The sequence below is a fragment of the Anomalospiza imberbis genome, chromosome 4, assembly GCF_031753505.1.
Source record: "Anomalospiza imberbis isolate Cuckoo-Finch-1a 21T00152 chromosome 4, ASM3175350v1, whole genome shotgun sequence".
In the NCBI taxonomy this organism is placed as follows: domain Eukaryota; kingdom Metazoa; phylum Chordata; class Aves; order Passeriformes; family Viduidae; genus Anomalospiza; species Anomalospiza imberbis.
The window spans coordinates 48007946-48026699 of NC_089684.1; the positions used below are offsets into that span (position 1 = coordinate 48007946).

The window sequence follows — 18754 nt, forward strand, 5'->3', positions numbered from 1 at the left end:
TCATTTCAGCTCCATCATGCTCATCCAGTTATCTAAACAATGCAGTAGTCATATTTATTACTCAGCCTGGTAATTATAAACACTCCTTATCCTGATGGAAGCTGTAGTGTCTAAAGGGACAAGATTTAGTGCTGATGTTTTATTTTTCATTTGTGTGACATGTGGTTTTGGTTTGCTGCCAAATGTGTTGTGTGTTAGCTAAATTCTTTTTACTTCAACACTTAAATAATCTGTTTCAGCAAGATCACATTTCTTCGAGTCAAACTCAACTATGTTTTCAATTTCATGTTTCTATTGAACATTTTGTACAACTTTAACTAAAAATTCCTCACGCTGGTAGTTTATTTTAGAGTTGCATGCTTTGAAGTTATTTTTATTTTTTTTTCTTCATGGTGTGTGAGGATGTAATGAAAAGGGAAGAAAGGGAGATTTGGTGGATTTCACAGTAGTCTTATGGGAACAGGTTTCGTATTTGCCATGTGTTTAGATTGTTCTTCCCAATGATTTAATTTACTTCTTCTCAACATTTTGTCTCTCCCTTTTTAATGGACATCAGTAATGTTCATAATTACCCAGCTTTTACAAGTATTTATATAACCAAAGCATCCATATTGTATGAATACCTTACCTTTACAATGAACCCCTAAATTGGAAGAATACTCTGTTTAAATGATAGGGAAAAAATCCAAAAAGCTGTCTAGATAGTTAATTGCTTTCTTAATCACTTGGCAGTCAATACCTCTGAGATTGTCAAAATGTTGCCAGAGGTGACAAAAGTCTGTGAAGTTCAACAGTAATGAGTGAGAGTATCTAAATATCTTCTTTTCCCAGTGCAAAGAACCAATTAAGTTACGCACTTTTGGGTTGTTTGAAATCTCTTTCATGTTAAAGTAGTGGCAGGATTCAGGCTGTACACTAGTTGGATGATTGGCCCAATGTGATATGAGCTGCACCAGTCAGTACAGCAGCCTTCTCATCAGGGATAAAGTACATTCCAGCTTAAACGTCTTAGTTACTCCCTACCTGATTTAGAAAAGGGATCTGAATCCATGTTTCCCACTTTCCAAACCTTTTATGTAGACACGGGGCTTTTATTCATTCTGAGAAAGTGGCTTCTTCCACTAGAGATGTTTTACTTATTTATTTGTATAAAATAGCTACGTATGTGTCAGAACATGGACTGAGATCTCTTTTTGCCTGCTGGCCTTTAGAGGCATTCATGGTCTTTGGCCCGTTGGCCCCATCTCCTGGACCCCCCATACATAGTGGAATTCATTTCTTCCAACAGCTGGGCATCCTATGTGGAACATGGGCAAAGCTGGGCATGTTGGCACATCTCAGAGATAGTGTTGGCATAACTGTCTACAAATATGGTTCTTAAAGTCAATAAACTGAGTAGGAATCTCTCAAGCTAAGTAATTAAAAATGCTGAAGAGGAGCATGCAGCTGAAGCCTTTCCTTAACAACACATGTGAAACAACCAAGTTTTGGTGTGAAAACTTTACCAGTCTCCTTTTCATCTGTTCACAGGGGTGTTCCCTCTCTAGAGCTCATGTCATTCCTCCTTTCCTGAAAAGAGCCGTGAGAGAAGCTGATGGTCGAGTTTAATGGAAACCTCTAAAATAGAGAGCAGCTCTTGTCAAGTGCATGCTCTAATTTAAAGCAGAGATGTGAACTCAGTTACTGTGTGTCAGGTTCTGTCTTGATCACAAAGGTGAATTTTCTAAGACACAGCATGCTTCCTCAGCCTTTGGAAGGAGTTGTTCTGCTTTGTGTAAAAAATTAGATCTTGAGCAGAGGCTTCAATTTAAGTCTGCTCTATCCCATGAGTACTGCTAGGCTCTGGAATCAGTCTCTTGCTTGTTTTCTTGCTTTCTCTCTCAAAATCTTTCTGGCTTAGTAAATTTGTAATTATTTATAGTTTGAAGAACTCGTTGGGACTTGGTTGGGAGCCAGTTCTTTAGGCTGCTTGGCAGCACTGGGATAGTTTTGCCTTAAGGTAGAAATATAAGCAGCCAGGGAATTTTAGATACTGACAATGTTAGACAGCAATTTAGGAATAAAGGGGATTCAGACAAATATAAGTGCAAAATTTAGCCATTATGATCTGGACCACAGAGACATTCAGATTTCCTTTGATTGATTTAAATGGAAACTTGGAGCTTAAATAACTTTGTCCAGCTTGTGCAATAATTTAAGAGATAATTGGGCACCAAAATCAATCTTTAGCATTATCCTTGAGCAATTTTCTCAAATTTGTGGAGAAAGTATAAAATAAAGTTAAAACTGCATCTCAAATATCACTTATATCCAAGGTTTTTGATTCATAGGACCCTTTGGAAATTTAAATTTGTGATCTGAAGTAATAAGGTTTACAAATCAAAGGTCACTTGGGAGAGAGAGAAGAAAATGTAGTAAATGTAATGTTTGTGTGTGTGATCTGCACTCTTCTTTTTGACTGAGAGTTAAACATCAAATTTGTCATATAGATGTGAAAATTATCTTAGTAATGTGTAAATGTTCTCTCAGCACAGAATTTTTTGTTTTTTCATTTGATATCTGGTAATGGTGCTAAGGCAGTTTGCACCAGTGTCTTCTACATACAGCACAAAGAGTAAATACTGATTATGATAATAGATCACATTATTTGTGTTGCAGATGTGCCTACATATCATTCTGTGCACATTTTGTGGGTAACCTACACCTAAAAAAGCTGTTAGTTTAGCTAAAAACACATCTGAGAATGTTTTCGCAAGTAATATTTTTTTGCTACAGGAGAGAAGGGTGTTGACAGTTAAGCTAAATCCTTTTTTCCAGGTTAGTGTGTTTTTGTGATGGTCAAAAAGTCTCACTCATCTCTAAAGAAACACTAACGTTTAACTGAATTATTGTCTTATAGAAAATTCTTGTTATTTTGAACAAGGTTTAATTATTTCAGCATAATGAACACTGCTTTGCTAAAATAAAAGAGTGGGCTTATATGCAACCCAAATGGTTAGTGTAAATGACATAATAGTATTTATGGTACTGCTTTACAGGGCTGCTGAATTTCATAAGTCCTGAATAGGCCTTTGGAGGGCCCCTGATAGACTTTATATAGAGCTGCCATTAATTTAATAAGTGATATAATAGCTGTTAATAGATATCAGCTCTTCAGAGGTAAGTCAGTTGGGGTCTCTTAGCCTACTGGCTTTCAATTCCTGTCTCTTCCTCCAGACATTTTATCCAGAATATATTCTTGTTCTAGTCAACACCATGAGAAATTAAGTACAGTGTCTGATTCTGGTCTCATTTACACCAATGTGAATCGAGAGTGCAACTGTTAATATGATCCTTAGAGGTATTTCTAGCTCTTACTGGTAAGCTTACTCTACAGACACTTTGTTAAAGATGGAGATTTGAAAGAGAATCATGGCCCACAGGAAGAAATTTTCTTGCTGATAGTTCATGGATAAATGAAGTGCCGACATCAAGGGGAGAAATGGATTTTTTCTTCTCACAGATTACTTCAGTTTACAAATTGGAAGTGGTTTTATGTAAAGCATATGTGGCTTTGAGACTGTTGTAATTTAATAGTGGATAATGAATGAAGATGTAGTTGGATAAATAAAATTGTTCAAAAACCACCTTAACCAAAAATAAAGAAATGGCAGAACATGATTTTGAAATATCTGTGTTCCCATGGATTTTGCTGCTTTTACAGCTCCGTGTTGCATGACCTCCTCTGACCCCGATTCCCTGCCAGCCAGTCAGTGTCTTGAGCTGTCAACAGACACACTAAGGAGCTTGTCAGATAAGGGCAGCATGTTGAGTTGGAGCAGTGTTTGATGGATTAAGACCCTGGCTGTTTCACCTGTGCAATTTCTGACTTGTATTATGAATGACATTTTCAAGACCTTTGGGCAACATTGCCAAGCATGCCCCTGGAGACCATATTACAATGTCAGAACAATGTCAATTCCTGATAAATAATTTTTATAGAAAAATAATTAAATTAACATCAAGCTTTTGACAGCATTTCCACAAAAACTCAGAAATCCTCAGTTAAGTTTCCCATAGCACTGCAACTTGACCTCCTTTTTTGTTGTTGTTGACATATTTAAAGAGCAGTATTTTATTTTTCTTCTCTCATTTTTTTTCTTGCATGCTTTAGCAGCCTTTCAGTTACAGCCTTTCAGTGTTCTCACAGGCACTATTAATTCTACATTTAAAATAATGTTTGTTTGAATTTTTTTTATTGTACATTAGAACTGCATATGTATACTTTGTTTTATCCCACCAAGAAGACTTTTGATGGGTTTTGATTACTTCAAAGAGATTGTCTTCTATTTTAGCTGCCCAAAACCTGTATTTACAGCTTTATTGAATAAAAGTTGAAATTAAAGAGAATAAAAAGTCCAACCCAATCTTCTAGGCCTGTTTTCTGGTGAAAACAGCCTTGACACATTAATCAATAATATAGCCAGTTTCATGCACACAAACATCTGGAACCTTTCTGAAGGTTTTGCAGTGATCACACTAATTTCTTCTCTTCTTTTAAACATGCATAGAGTGAGCCATACATGTTTTGTTCCTACTCTCCGTGAAGAAAGGACTTTAGATTATTTTGGTCAGAGGGGGAATGAATAATACTCAGGTCATTGTCGAATATGGGAAATACTCTGAAAATTTATTTCAGTAAAGATAATGCTTTCTCAGCATTCTCCAGGAAAGGGAGAGCTCTCAGATATGCAGACTCCTGTATGTCTAGCTACCTCACATCACACACTGGAACTCTGTGTACCCTGTCAAGGATACAGGCAGCTGAGAAGGGATATATGAAAGAACTCAAAAAAATTTTGGAAACTGCTGTCAGACAGCAGACCAAAGGAACTCATTGAAAATTTAAATGCCTCTGTGGAATCTTACCATTTTGACAAACTGGTAAATGCTTATGAGGAGCCTTTTCATCTGACTTCTAATCACCTCCATTACTCAGCCTGGATTGGTTTAGACTTCAGCCACTGCAAATTCTCTGCCAAGCAGCCTACTTCAGCTGAGCCAGCTTTTCTGCTGAGGAACAAGCCAGCAGGATTTCAGACCATCAGAAAGGGTATCCCAACAGTGGGGGAGTTGGCATAAAGAAATTGACGATGCCACTGATACCAACTCTAGCTGAGATCTGAACCACTTTTCTAATTTTTTGACAAGTCAATGATGTTGACATTTTCCAGTGTGGTTACTTAGAGTTGGACAGCTGGCAGCTTAGAGTTTGCCAGACTTGGCAAACACCTTACTTCACCTTACTTACACGTAATTCAATCCTTCTGCCTCAGCTTCCCAAGGAAAATTGAGGATAATAAAATTATTATGTTCATAAAGGAGTTGTTGTAATTAACATTTTTAAAAATCCTGGATGTAATTAAAGTACAAAGCAAACATTCCATCTAAGGACAGATAAGGATGCATAAATCTTATGCAATTTGGTATATGTATTGCTTTTTCTTACTTCTGTTTTTTTATTTTTTTTCCAGTAATGATACCATTCCCTGTTCAAGTAAGGAAAGGGAATCAGAAGAAACCAGTGCTTGAGAACCATGTGCAATATGATCTTAATGATTACTGCTTTTTTTTTTTACTTCCACAGGATGTGTTTTTCTTCCTTCCTTTACCTTTAACTGTATTGACTATATTTTGTCAATTTACCCTTGGCTTCCATCATCTGAGAAACTGGTCTGATCTAAGTCAGATAGGCCTTCTTTTTTAACATTTATGACCAAAACAAGTGAGAAATGGTGCTGTAATAGTCTATGTAGAATTTTAGAGTACTTCATGTGATGGTGGCAGCTACGTGTTATATTCTTTGCCTGAGCTCTTTTCACCTAAAAGAAGCATCTTAAATAGAAATTATATCCTTACCCTTTGCTGTTCCCATGTCTATGTATAACTTTCAAAAGGAGTGATTCAGAATAACTCAAGAGCCCACAACTATAAATGAATCCGCCATCCTTCCTCCCAACAGAGGGTTCTTTAAAATCTGGACTGTTTTTCAATATGGGCCTCCATTAATTTAAGCACTTTTGAAAATCAGGCCTTTTAGTTATGTGCTTACGTGTCACTTGAGGAAACAAGTTTTATAATCCCAGTAGAAAAAGCTTGTCCTTAATTTTTCTCAAAAAAAACAAGCTAGATTTTTATGCAAACACATGTTGCATGAACATCTTTTAGCTGAGTATATTCCTTGGCTTTTCCACAAGAACTGATGATCCACAACTGTTTGAATCTCTGGTGAGCTAAGTACGATGACTTGTGCTGTTCTTGACAGAATGAGTTATTAAAAGCCTGTGACTGTGATGCCTGCTGGATGAATTTTGATTAGAGAGCCCATTTGAAACTGCTTTGTGCTTCTTAATTGTTTGTTTGACAAGCATATACTCATTCAAAGCTATAGCTACAATATTTGTTGTAAAAAAATGATGATGTATTTTTTGCTTTTGTAAATGTTGCTTATGAACTCTCAAGTTCAAATTTTTAATTCAGAGGAGCCTTTATTGTAACACTATGTAAAGTAACAAGGAAGAAACAAATACAAGGCTCAGGCTGCTAACACAAATGGTAACAGAAGTAATTCAAGATTTATTACATTTCAGCTTCTTTTGGCTTTAAGGACCTGTTTTCTTGATGGTAGGATAGGAATAGAAACTTATTACCTATGCAGAATTTGAAAAATATGATGCAAAAATTTAAAAATCTGCCATTTCCTCCTTACTGCACTTTTTTCTTTCTTAACACAAACCAACAGGGGGAATCAACAGACTGTTCTAAAAGCATAAGTTGTGGTAAATATGTTTGTTCTCTTCTCTGTCTTCTCTGGTCATTTCTGATGGAAGAGTAGATCCAGAAGGGTTTAGAAATCATATAACAGAATATAGGAATTTTTTAAAAAATTAAATTTTGGAATGCAAGGCAAGCTTGAAGATTCAATGTGCTGTAGTTTATTATATGCAAATACTAAAATAATTCCTGTGTCAAATAATAAATCAGATACAAATAACTGATAGCAATAGTGTGAGGTTACAAGAGGACCATGTTTCCAAGCATTTGGGGTTTGGGGAGTGTGCAGATGAAGATTTGCAAAGTGACTTTGTTGCCTATAGGAGGGTTCCTTCAAGTCACACAATTATATTTGAAATTAGCCTTGATACTCTGCTGTTGGGATACTTGATTGTCAGACATATTTTTTTAACACCACTGCTTTTCTTGGAATTATAATTAATATTTTGTACTGTCATCACAGTACAGGCCAAATTTCACAATTAGTCCCTGCAGCACCATTTTACCTCCTGAAGAGTAGCTCTCTTGTCACTCTCCCATTTCATTCCAGTCTGTGCCAGGTAACCATTTGGAGATAATCTTTTTTTTTCTGGAAAGTCTCCCACGGGCAGCATGAAGTCTCTAGTCCTCTGAAATATACTTGTGGCTTCTGTAGGATACTTCAACCATACCGGTACTTCATCATTGTCAAATAGCAAGAGCAGAGCAGACTCACCACTTTTTCTGTCCACTGACTTAAAATTTGTTTGTAAGATGTTTGGAGTAGAAATCAACTCAGCTTATGTAAGGATGCTTCATAAGGGATTCCAGAAGTCCCTGTCATACAAATAAAGATATCTCAGGACATGCAGAGGAATTTTAGGAGTAATTCTTTATTTATTTGCTTAAAAAGCAGACATGATCCTGGAAAAAAAGATTATTTTTGGTAGGAAGGGCTTTATGAAGTCCCATATTCTAGCATTTGGCTGAAAAAGGAAGTTTCCTTATCAATGAGAACAGATGAATATTCCTTGCCTATGCTCCAGAAGTTGTCTGAAATCACTGTATCTTTGCAGCTACATCCCTTTGAAAATGCAGTAATGCACTGCTCCCCATGCAGCTGCTCATGGATCAGTCCTGGCCTTTTCCTGGTGGGTGGTAGAGACTCTGCTGTCATGAGTGAGCATCACTGGTTTCTCCCAGTGAGGAGCAGGGATTATACTGTTGGCCTCAATATAATTAGAAGTAAAATTTGCTTGTATCATGTATTTGTTAAAAGGCAGCTTTCGGGAAAACATAAACTATTAATTACCCACATTTAATAATTATTAAATATGGAAATATGATCATAATATAACAGCAGGATCAATTGTACAACAGGCAGTTGTATTATTTTTGGGAATGGGAAATCCTGTGCTGAGTCAAATTGCACCTAGTTATATTCAAATTTTTCTTTTCCAATCAGCAGTTTGGCTTTAAGGCAGAGAGCTCCTTGTGTTGACAGTCTAGAATGCTGACTGTATGTCTAGAATGCAGACTGTAGTTGGCAACTGCTGTTAAGAAATTTCCTGTGCATACTACCCCTCTTAGTGAATATCATTCTATTTTCAGCCTAATTGAAAACTGAAGATAGAAACTAAGAAGTTATTTTTCCCTGCAGTACAATATCTAATATTCTGATTTCATGGCTGTCTGACTGCAATGATTAGGAAGGACATTTTCTTAAAGTGTTCACAGTACCACAGCAATGTATCAGGAGCATTGCATATCAAGGAAAGGAGCTGTTATGTTAAAATATGTGCCACTTAAAAACACACCCAATTGAAAAGAAGAATGCCGTTCTGTTACATTTGGTACAGTCAATAATTGCCTTTTCTTGTCTTTTTCTTTGAAAAAGCTATTAAGAATGTAGACAACACCCTCAGCTAGAAAGGCTTCAATAGGAGAGATCTGCAATAACAGATGTAAGACCTCTGCAACAAAGACATTTTGTGTTTAGAATTGTCCTTCCATGTTAAGTCCAAGATGCTGTGGTTATTTTTGTGGGTAGAGAAGCGGGATGTATGTGTGTAGTTGCTGGTGATTGTATAGCTGAACAAACTGAAACAAACTACTCTGTGGGACAAATGCTTGTTTGTTAACCTCTGTGTTAAGCGGGAGAGAAACCCCCAGTATTTACAACAGGACACTGGTGAGGGGTAGTAAACAAGGAGAAAAACCTGTTCAAAATGTCCCATAATCTTGCATAGAGAGCTAGAAAAAATACTATCAATTTAAAATGTTTGCTTGTTTTTTTTTTTTTTCTTTTTTTTTCTTTTTATATTAGATAGTATTACTGAAGTCTTCACAAACATCTATGTGACCAGTTTCGGACCTGTGTCAGATACTGATATGGTGAGTTCCTGAATCTTTTGCATATATGGGTAAATGGTGTAAGATATATAAAAACTTCCTTTAAACTTGTATTCTTCTTTTACTTGTTGCGGATGAATTTGAAACAATTTCAGTGAAATCAGAACGTGCCAAACCCCATGTAGTTTGAAATTTGGGAATTGATTTATGGACTTTACATGATAAGTGTGCTTGTGTTAGCTGTTTAGTTTAGACCAGTAAATCTTCTGATTGTCCCACTGACTGTACTTTGGTTTATATTCTGGAGCAAGCTTGATATGGATGAATTGGACTCCTCTCACATGAAAACTTGGAATGAAAGGAACACTCTTAATATTGGCAATAGACTGAAGGACCTAATGGGAGTCAAATCTAAATTAAACTTCTTGAAAGACATAGTGTGGAAACTGGATTGTGGGGTTTTATACAGATCTGTCCTTGATAATTTGCATTGTTTAGTAAACATTTAAAGATGTCAGTGACATTAAAAAAGAAAGATACTTTCAGAATATTGCTCTGGATTATAGGGAATTGTTTGTAGGCTCGCTGCAAATAATACAGAGATTAGGGAAAATGTTTCAGGTTAGAAAGACCTGATGGATATAGTTCTTTAAAAGGAAAGAGAAGGACAAACTTACTTTACCTGTTATGCTCCTGTTCACGTGCCTGGTTTAGGGGAATGTGGTTTAACTGACTCTGGGCAATGTGTAGGAGAGAACAGAATTCTCAGAAAAGTCAACAACAAACTTTTACTTGCAAAATGTAGAACATTAAGATAGAATAAGATACTTGACAGATGTTAAAACAACATCCAGGCAAAGTAAGTACTTTACAAACTTTAATTTAGCAAACTTCAACTTAGCCAACCTTAAAAAATCCAGACACAAGGCACTTACTAAGGCATTGACTGGATTTTTTTTTTTCTGGCTGACAATGTATTTTGAGAAGAAAGGGTGAAAGAAAGGATAAGAGCAGAATGATATCACAACCCGTGCATTCAGTAACAAGACTCGATTGTTGCAATTTTGATATCCTTTGATCAAAGTGGTATCTTGATCCGTTGGGGGTGGGGGAAACCCACAAAACACAAGTTCCAGAGGGTTTATATATGCTTAGCTTTAGATGGAATGCCAGGCACCTTCCCTGGGATGGGGAGTTTTATGCAGTCTTTTGCAGCACCTTGGATCTGTTGCAACACTGTGGATCCTGCGTAGTCCTCTGGTGGAAGACCCCAGAAATTATTCTGGGGGCATTTTGGGGATCTTTGATGGTTTATGACACTTTCTAAGATATGACAACTGCCTCTCAGTCAGTGCACTTGAGCCCCTTATGCCCCATCAGAAGGGATGAACATCTTCAGGCCTATGTGTGAATGTCCCTGTATGTCCCCCCTGGTGGGGAGGAGTTTACAACTGAGCCACTTGTGTAAAGAAGGACATCAGCATGATAAAACGTATTAATCCACCTCAGAAGATCTGCTTCTTTTTGGTCTCTTCCCTTATCTGTCTCGAACTCTAGCTTCTTGCTAAGCAAAGGTTGCTTTGTCATGGTCATCCCCTCGTGCTCACAGCCTTTGCACCTGGGCTGTTACTGCGCCCATACTCACCTGCTGCTTTTGCAAATGACTGATTGTGTGAGCCATTAGCCATTAACACGTCAATCACTCACACTACCCTTGCCAATCCTGCAAGAAATTATTTTTGAAGTGTTTTGAATATTCTTTATTATGTATGAGACATATTAAATACTACCTAGGTGTATCTGTAGATATTAGAATTAATATTTTTTAAAATCAGACAACATTTCTTTTTCTATAAAAAAGCTCAGGTTATGCATCATACAAAACAGGGCATATTATGATGTTATGAACAAGTTTATGAAGCTAAATTTTTCACAGTACATTCAACATTTAAAAGTTATTTGCTTACTGACTACCAGGTAATTATAGCTTTGGAAAATATATTCTGGTGGGGTTTTGTGAATTTTTTTTGTGTGGGATAGTTTCAGTTTTCAAGCACTGTTTTGAAATACAGTAGTAAGACTTCACATGAAAGGCTGTGAAAGGCCATTTCATAGGAGAATTAGACTTTTGTTTTTATTACTGTACATGTTGCTGATTTTCCTGAGGTGTTTTTTTCCTAATGATTTTTGTTTTATGAAATCATTAGGTTCCTAATGATTTCCTAGTGATTTTAGGTTTATGAAATCATTCTTATTTTGTTAATAATTTTGTAAACAAGGTATCCACAGCTATGTACAAAGATTATATGAACATCTTGACCTTGTTGGTCTAGTATCTCATGACTTTAGAGAGATGAATTCTTGCATTTATGGTAGTCCTGTGTAACAGGAAACTAATATTAATCCACTTTTAAAGATGAGTACTGAGGCACAAGGAGACTTACCTATGGCTGTTCAAGTCATCTGTGCTTAAATGGAAAGGTAATGAAAAGCTCCCTGAGCCTATTCCCTCCCTCCCAACACACTTTTGACATCAGTGGATAAATGTATGGAGAACTCTGGGTGTCTATTTGCATAGACATATAGACAGAGCAGTAAGGGGCCAGGTCCTTTGATGCTACAGCTCTAACAGATCTTTGCAGAGGTGTTAACCAAAGCAGAGTGCAGTACATCAGAATGGCAGCTGTTACTCTAATGGGTAGGTTTATTTGCAGATAACTGGATAGATAAGTAAGAGCAGTTTAATTCTTATTACTACAAACTTCAGGGTTAATTTAGCTTGTTCTGTTGATAATTATAAAATAATTTTGAAATGTATGAGCAGTCAATTAGAAAATTCCAACATGTGAATTTTGAAATAATAGCTTCCAAACCATCACATGTTCTGTTGAACATGAAGGTGACATTAGAGTTTTAACCATGAGTAGTATTTTTTCATTTAGGAACTGCATGGCTGAATCAATAATGCAAAATACTATACAGAGGATTCATTGATATTTTCTTCTGTAAATGTTGGAAACTCTGGGATATTATATAGTCTTAAAATTTCTTCCTTAAAAGGCTTCATTGATAGAATAAGTTTGGCTCTTGCCCATGTCCTCTAGAATTTTTAGAGGATCCCAAGCTCAGATTTTTTCAGGAAGGTTGGGTCCCTGAAGTCCTCTGCTGGCACAATGTGAATGGTGAGGCCCTCAGTCACAATGAGGTATTTAGGCTGAACACTGCTGTTGCCCAAAACTCATGATTATTGCTGCCCCTAGGAATCCTTCCACTGGGGTTTTTTATAGTAATAAAATCATCAGGTGTGTGACTGCACCCCTTTGCACGATCTATTTTCCAGTTTGTTTTTTTCTCCTTGGTTAGTATCTTGAGAAGAATAATGGTGCTTAGAAGAAGAGGGGTGCTTTTGAAAACAGGAGGAGGACTCACTGACATGGGAGATGTTTAATATGCATTTACAATATGAAAGAGGGGAATGGCACACAGGCAGTGATAGGTGGATTGGAGCTAAGGACAAAATTCTCATGGAGTGTTGATAGACAAAGCTGGTAATATATAATTCTAACCTTTCCTGTTGAATTGTTATGAATTTGTGAGGTTTCTGTTTTCCTCACTAGCTGTTCCCATTAATGCTAGTATGGTATGGTGTTCGATCTGTGACTCAGTATGATTGCTAGAATGTGGGTTTTTATTCACATTTGCTGTATTTTTCCAGTATCACAACTTAGCAAAAAAATCATTATGTCCCAGGAGAATTTGATCCTTGATTTTAAGCTAGCTGAATTTGCCGTTGATAAATTCAAGAAGTAGAAGCTGAGACTGAGATTTTTCTCCAAATGTATTAAAAGTCAAAAACATTTGGTCCTTGTAGTGGATTAACATTTTGACTAAAGTTCAAAAGATGCTACTCTCTGTTCTGACCAAAATAGTCAGCTACCAAATCTGTTCTCTCTTGGCCAGGAATCGGTTGCAAATGAACAAAAATATTTGGGTATCTATATAATTTGTGTCAAAGTAAAGCTCTTGTATGTCAACCACTCTATTTAATGTCAAATATGCAGTGCCAATTTATTAGGATTTTCAACTTCCTTTTGAAAACTAGTGAGAATCAAGGAAGGCAAAGCAAAACAAATTTTACTTTCACTCTTCTGTCTTTTTGGGCTGTTTTTTCTTAGATATGTTCAAGTTCAGTATTGTGATGCTATGCCTTATAGGCTTCCAACCCAATCAGTGATAAAAATTTATTTTGACATTAGCCTGAGAGAAGAAAAGCTGCATTATTTAAAAAAAACAAAAAAATGAAAAATTGGACAGAACAACTGAAAAACAAAGCATCTCTTATTTTCTGAAGAGTTATAGGACTAAATTTTTGTTACAGCGGCCGATTAAAGCATTTCTCATGAAATTAAATGTTTAATATTTGAAAATTCAGAGGTGAAGGATGAACTTGGTTGGACTGTAATTTGTAGGCTAAAAAAGGATTGAATGTTAAACCTGATTATTTTTCTATTTTTAAAAATTAATTATTTGAAATCTGGTAGACTGTACCATCATTATAAGGCTACATGCTGCTAACTTGAATTTCAGCACTGAAAGCAATGTATTTTTACTTCTTTTTCTCAGACTTGGTGTCTTTCCAGGCTCTCCTGATAATTTTGGCTCCTAAAATTTCCCTCATAACCATAGACATATTAAGTGCTGGTGTCCACAACTGAAAAAAAAAAAAAAAAAGAGAGACCTATTTACTCCTCAAGCAATAGTTATTTTATGTAAGACAGATTATCTAGGTACTGAGACCTTTTATATAAGGTCTGCTGTGAAGAAAGGCTTGCCAAGATTTAGCAAATTTTGCCTCAGAGCAGTCTTTCTGATTGTCATTGGGAGTGGTCTTCCCTGCTTTCCTCCAACACACGCATAGTAGGTGGTAGGACTTGAATCAGTTTAGCCTGAATATTAAAACTAAGAAACCTTCTGAAACTTTTGTATTTCACCTTGCAGTCTTTGATTGTCATTTTTATTGGGGAGTTTTGTTTGCTGTGGTTGCACCTTTATTTCCAAACCGCTTGTAAACAACAGTTTTTCCTCATTTCTTGATGATAGACTTCCCGTTTTTCACTTTGAAGTCAAGGAACAGGAACATTTCTCTGCAGAGATCATCATACACAGCTAGTTCATCACTACACACACTTCCATCTCATCAGTTTTCAACTGAAATGTCAATAAGTGTTTCTGATTTTTCAAATACAGCCAGAATAGAAATTTTCAGTGAAGACTGAAAGTCAAATACAGAAATAATCAGAAGGATTTTTACAGCATTCATCACTACAGTTGAGGATGGTTCTTTAGAGATAGTGACTGAACTTGGAACCCTGTTTCTTTTTTTTCTGTCTGTTTTTCAGATTTCCTCATTTCAGTTTGTATTTCAGGTTTTGTTTGGGGATTTCTTTTCTATGCAACTTATTTTTAGCTCTGTTACAGAGTCTAATTATTAGGTAGAATTCCTGAAGAGAAGCTCTACAGATCTGGTATGATATGCAAATCTGGACAGAATAAGGGAATGCATCAAGATGATTTATTTTTCAAAAAGATTTTTTAAAAGTACTGCAATTACTTTTATGTAGTTATTATTTGAACTCAGTAAGAGAAGACTAAAGAGTAAAGGCAATGATAAATACGCTTGGAATTTTGGGGAGAACTGGGGAACATCTAGGTTGTGTTTTTATAATTGATATGTTTCTGGAAAGTCAGTATATTGTTGGCTCAGGTAATTGCTTTTGCAAGTTAAATCCATACACTGAAATTTTGATGAGAGTATCTCACATGATCTCTTGCAGAGTTTTTATCCTTTTATTCTGTTGAGAAGCTTTTTTCCCCTGTGCAACATCCTGCCAAGGGAATCAGTATTGGAGATTGATTTGTCAGAGGCTGTGTCCAAGCCTGTCACTGCCGTTAGCTCTCTCTGTACCTTTGTTTGGATTCCTGTTCCTGGCACCAGGCATCCACTGTGTTTCAGGGTTGCTCTTTCTCCCTGTCTGAATAAAAAAGGGATAATGACAAGTGTTTTTATTTTCAATGACAGCAGAAAAATGTCCTGTAGTCTCTTTTCTAAGTAATCCCTATTTGTATCTTTTACAGAACTCTCTTATCCCTCCTTGGTGCTTCTTTTAGACTCAGAGTTCACTCTACATCAGGTATATGGAAAAAAAGAAAAATTATTCAGAGAAGGTCCTTTTCATAGATGAATATGAATAGAAAGGCATTATCTTCCCTAGACGCTATCATTCAAACTGGTTAAACACATTTTTTCCAGATTTTTTTTAATACTTCATGTTTTGATTAAATACTTTAACAAAAATGACTGAAGTTGATGGATTGAGCAGAAATAAAATGCTTGAAACGAGTTCTTCAGATAGAGAAAAATTGTGCTGCAATCCCCTAGAAATATTCCACATATTCTTGATGGTGTGAAAGGGCATATGTATCTGGCAGACATTACTTATGTATTTAAAAATGAATACATGTTCCTTTGAAATGCAGTGATAGGATTGTGTTTCAGTTTTTAACAGGGCTGTTAAGGGTTTTGATAAAATCTAACCAACAGGGCAGTTTCAAACCAGAATCCTTCTTCATCAGAATATATTCAAGGATTCTAATCACTGGTATGTAAGATCCACACTTCGAAAGACCTGAAGGGAATTTCTGGCTGTTTCCTCCTATGTTCTGTGTTGTGTACACATCAGAAGGTAGGTTTTGGAGAAAAGCAAGTGGACTCAGTTTATTTTCTGTGCAGTGAGGTTTGATGTTGATAGAGATGTGCTTGTACAGAGCCCGAGTAGTCAGTGCTTATTATTGGAGCATTGAGGGCGTTTGGAGGAGAAATCTTTCAGTCCTTATATTGTAAGACAATTGCTTGTTTTTAGAGAAGAGAAAAGTAGAAAGTGAGATGGATTGTTTGTCCATTCTGGTAGGTGGGCCTAGGTAAAGCCAAGCAGTACAAAGATGAAGTAGCTTATGCTGTTGTACTGTGTTAGTCCTTCTGCGTGCCATCTGCACCATGCATGGATCTGCCCACAGAGAAAACCATGAAGACAACCAACTAATGATGTGATCCTCCTACTTTAAAGCTAATTTTAGCACTCACTGAAAATATCTAGTGTGCAGGTTTAATAAATTGAATTGCAGAAGTTGCATCACAAACTTACACTCGTCACACTGACGAATGTCAGGTTATGGTAAGAGTGCATATAATGGGCAGATTATTTTTCTTTGACTAAATACATTTTTTTGACTCATCTGTCTAAACTTCTTCTTGGTTTTCTTGAAAGTAATTTTGATATTTAGATAGATAGATAGATAGACAGATAGATAATTAGATACTAAGATGGTTAATGTTTCTAAACAAATCCAAAATAAAAATTACACATGTCCTTAAGACAGATATGAAAACAAGAATAAAAACATTTTAAGAATTAAAATGGAGAAATTATACTGATGTAAAAATAAATATTATTATGCAGTTCCTGTATTAGCTAGGTGACATTTATCTCAACTGTCTCATCAGTGTATTAACCACAGTATTTCTAACTGTTTTAAGGACTCAGTGGAAAGCTATATGTGCCAATTCCCCTTTCCTTATTTTTAAATTTTTTATTTGCATTTTAAAAGTTTTATATTTTACAGTATTTAAAATTTAGTTTGGTTATATATATATATATATATATATATATATCTATATATCTATATATATATATAGATATATATATATCTGTCTGTTAATAGCTTTAAGAGTGGTCAGGAAAAAGACAAATATACGTTAGATAAATGACTCAGAAAAGTCTTTACAAGTAGGGAATGAGGAACTCTGGCTTGAACTATTCATTAAACAAAATACTGGGTTCCAGAAGGTAATTAATAAAATGTTCCATCTGCTTCAGGACAATACTGCTTGCTAATGGACACTTAGAATTTTTGAGATATTTGGAACATGTCCATCTTTACTCCAGATGCTAAAACTGCCAAAATCTGCCAACCGTTATTGGAAAGGATGAGAGTACATTTTTTTTGTTATTTGGACTTTTTTCTGTACAAATCTGGCCTTAACAACAAGAAACAACCCCCCCCCCAAAAAAAAACCAAACAAAAAAAAAAGAAGTGTGTCATGTAGTGGGGGGGATTGCTTATACTCAGGTCAGTTAAAGTTTCTGCCAGAGATACAAGCATCTTTTTTATGGTGCACAGTATTATGCACAACAACTGCATATTAAAAAAAGGAATAAAATTTCCTCACCATTTTATTCTTCATTGAAGTGGCAGAAGTCAAGTGCTTCTTAAAACTGTAGCAAGAATCTCATTGCCTGCACCTAAAATTTCATGTAAGGTAGTATAACACATATTTGAAAGATTATGTTTAATCATACTGCATTATAGTCTGGCTGTATAAGCACCATTTTAGACACAACACAGTAGGAAGCACTTTCTTGTCTAGAAATTATCACAGGAGTCCTCTGAAGACCTGGAAGAATGCTCCTGTGATTTTGTGGAGAAACTGCACTATATACTGGAGAGTAGTTAGGTCATGTCCAGAGAGAACAGGTGTTTTTCATACGACAATATTTGTAGAATGAATGAAATTAGTATGAGGTATTAATCTGAGTGTTTTTTCTGGAGTCCAGACTTGCCTTTGTCATGGACATTAGTCTTGACTGAAAAGTAAACATTACACAGCATTTATACAAAAAGTGGTATATATCAAATATATCGAATAGGAATTAGTCTCAAAATCATTATGTAGCAGCTTTTTTAGCTGGCTTTTTATCACATTGATTATATTCAAAGTATTTCAATACCTTCCTGTTTTTTCATTTTTTAATATGATAAACATCCGTAGGGATTCATGATCATAAGTAGAATAGATTTGGCACAGAAGGGAACATAAGATCAGTAAATATAGCTCTGGGTTGCAAAGGCAGGGGTTGCATTTTGCTTTAAATAATCCTTTTAAATGGACAAACACAAAATTGAGATCCCAATACTTCCATTGAAAAAAATGCAAAGAAGTCTGTAGAAAGATAAGTTATTTAAGAACTATGTGAGATTTTACTACTATTGTGGTAAATGGAAACAGAAGGTGTTTGTCGTCATTCACACCAAACCTTGGTTTATTCCCTGTTTCCATCTTCTAAATGAGATGTTCTGAAGTAAAGCACAGCACAGACTGGATGGTGTTACAAAGCGTCGTAAAGGTGAGGGTAACTCAGGTTCTTCGTAATTGATCCTGGGAGCAGATTAGAGTGAAACAACACCAAATGACCGGTGTTTATAAACGCATACATACATACGTACATACATACATATATATATATATGTATGTATATATGAGATAATTTTGGAAAATTTTGGTTGAAATGGAAAGGGGGCATGTAGCCATTTTGGTTATTAGTATCAATAGCAATATAGCAGTACAAAAGCATAAAAATAACACTGAAGAAAATGTGTAAGGAAATGAAAGAAAGAGAAGGAAGGGAGAATAGAAAGATACCACCACACATGGATTCAACAAGACTTGATGTAATTTCAGTGTTTTTTAGTCAAAGTGATGTCACAGTTTTGA

At 35.8% G+C, this 18754-nt stretch overlaps 1 protein-coding gene across 2 annotated transcripts in view; it reads left to right on the top strand.

Annotated features, from left to right (window-relative positions):
* GABRA2 (gamma-aminobutyric acid type A receptor subunit alpha2) overlaps positions 1–18754 on the top strand; it is a 65743-nt gene that overhangs the window by 18019 nt on the left and 28970 nt on the right. For both annotated transcript variants that reach the window (XM_068188400.1, XM_068188399.1), the window contains exon 4: positions 9119–9186. In XM_068188400.1, the coding sequence (XP_068044501.1) occupies positions 9119–9186 (68 nt within the window). The remainder of the gene's footprint in view (positions 1–9118; positions 9187–18754) is intronic.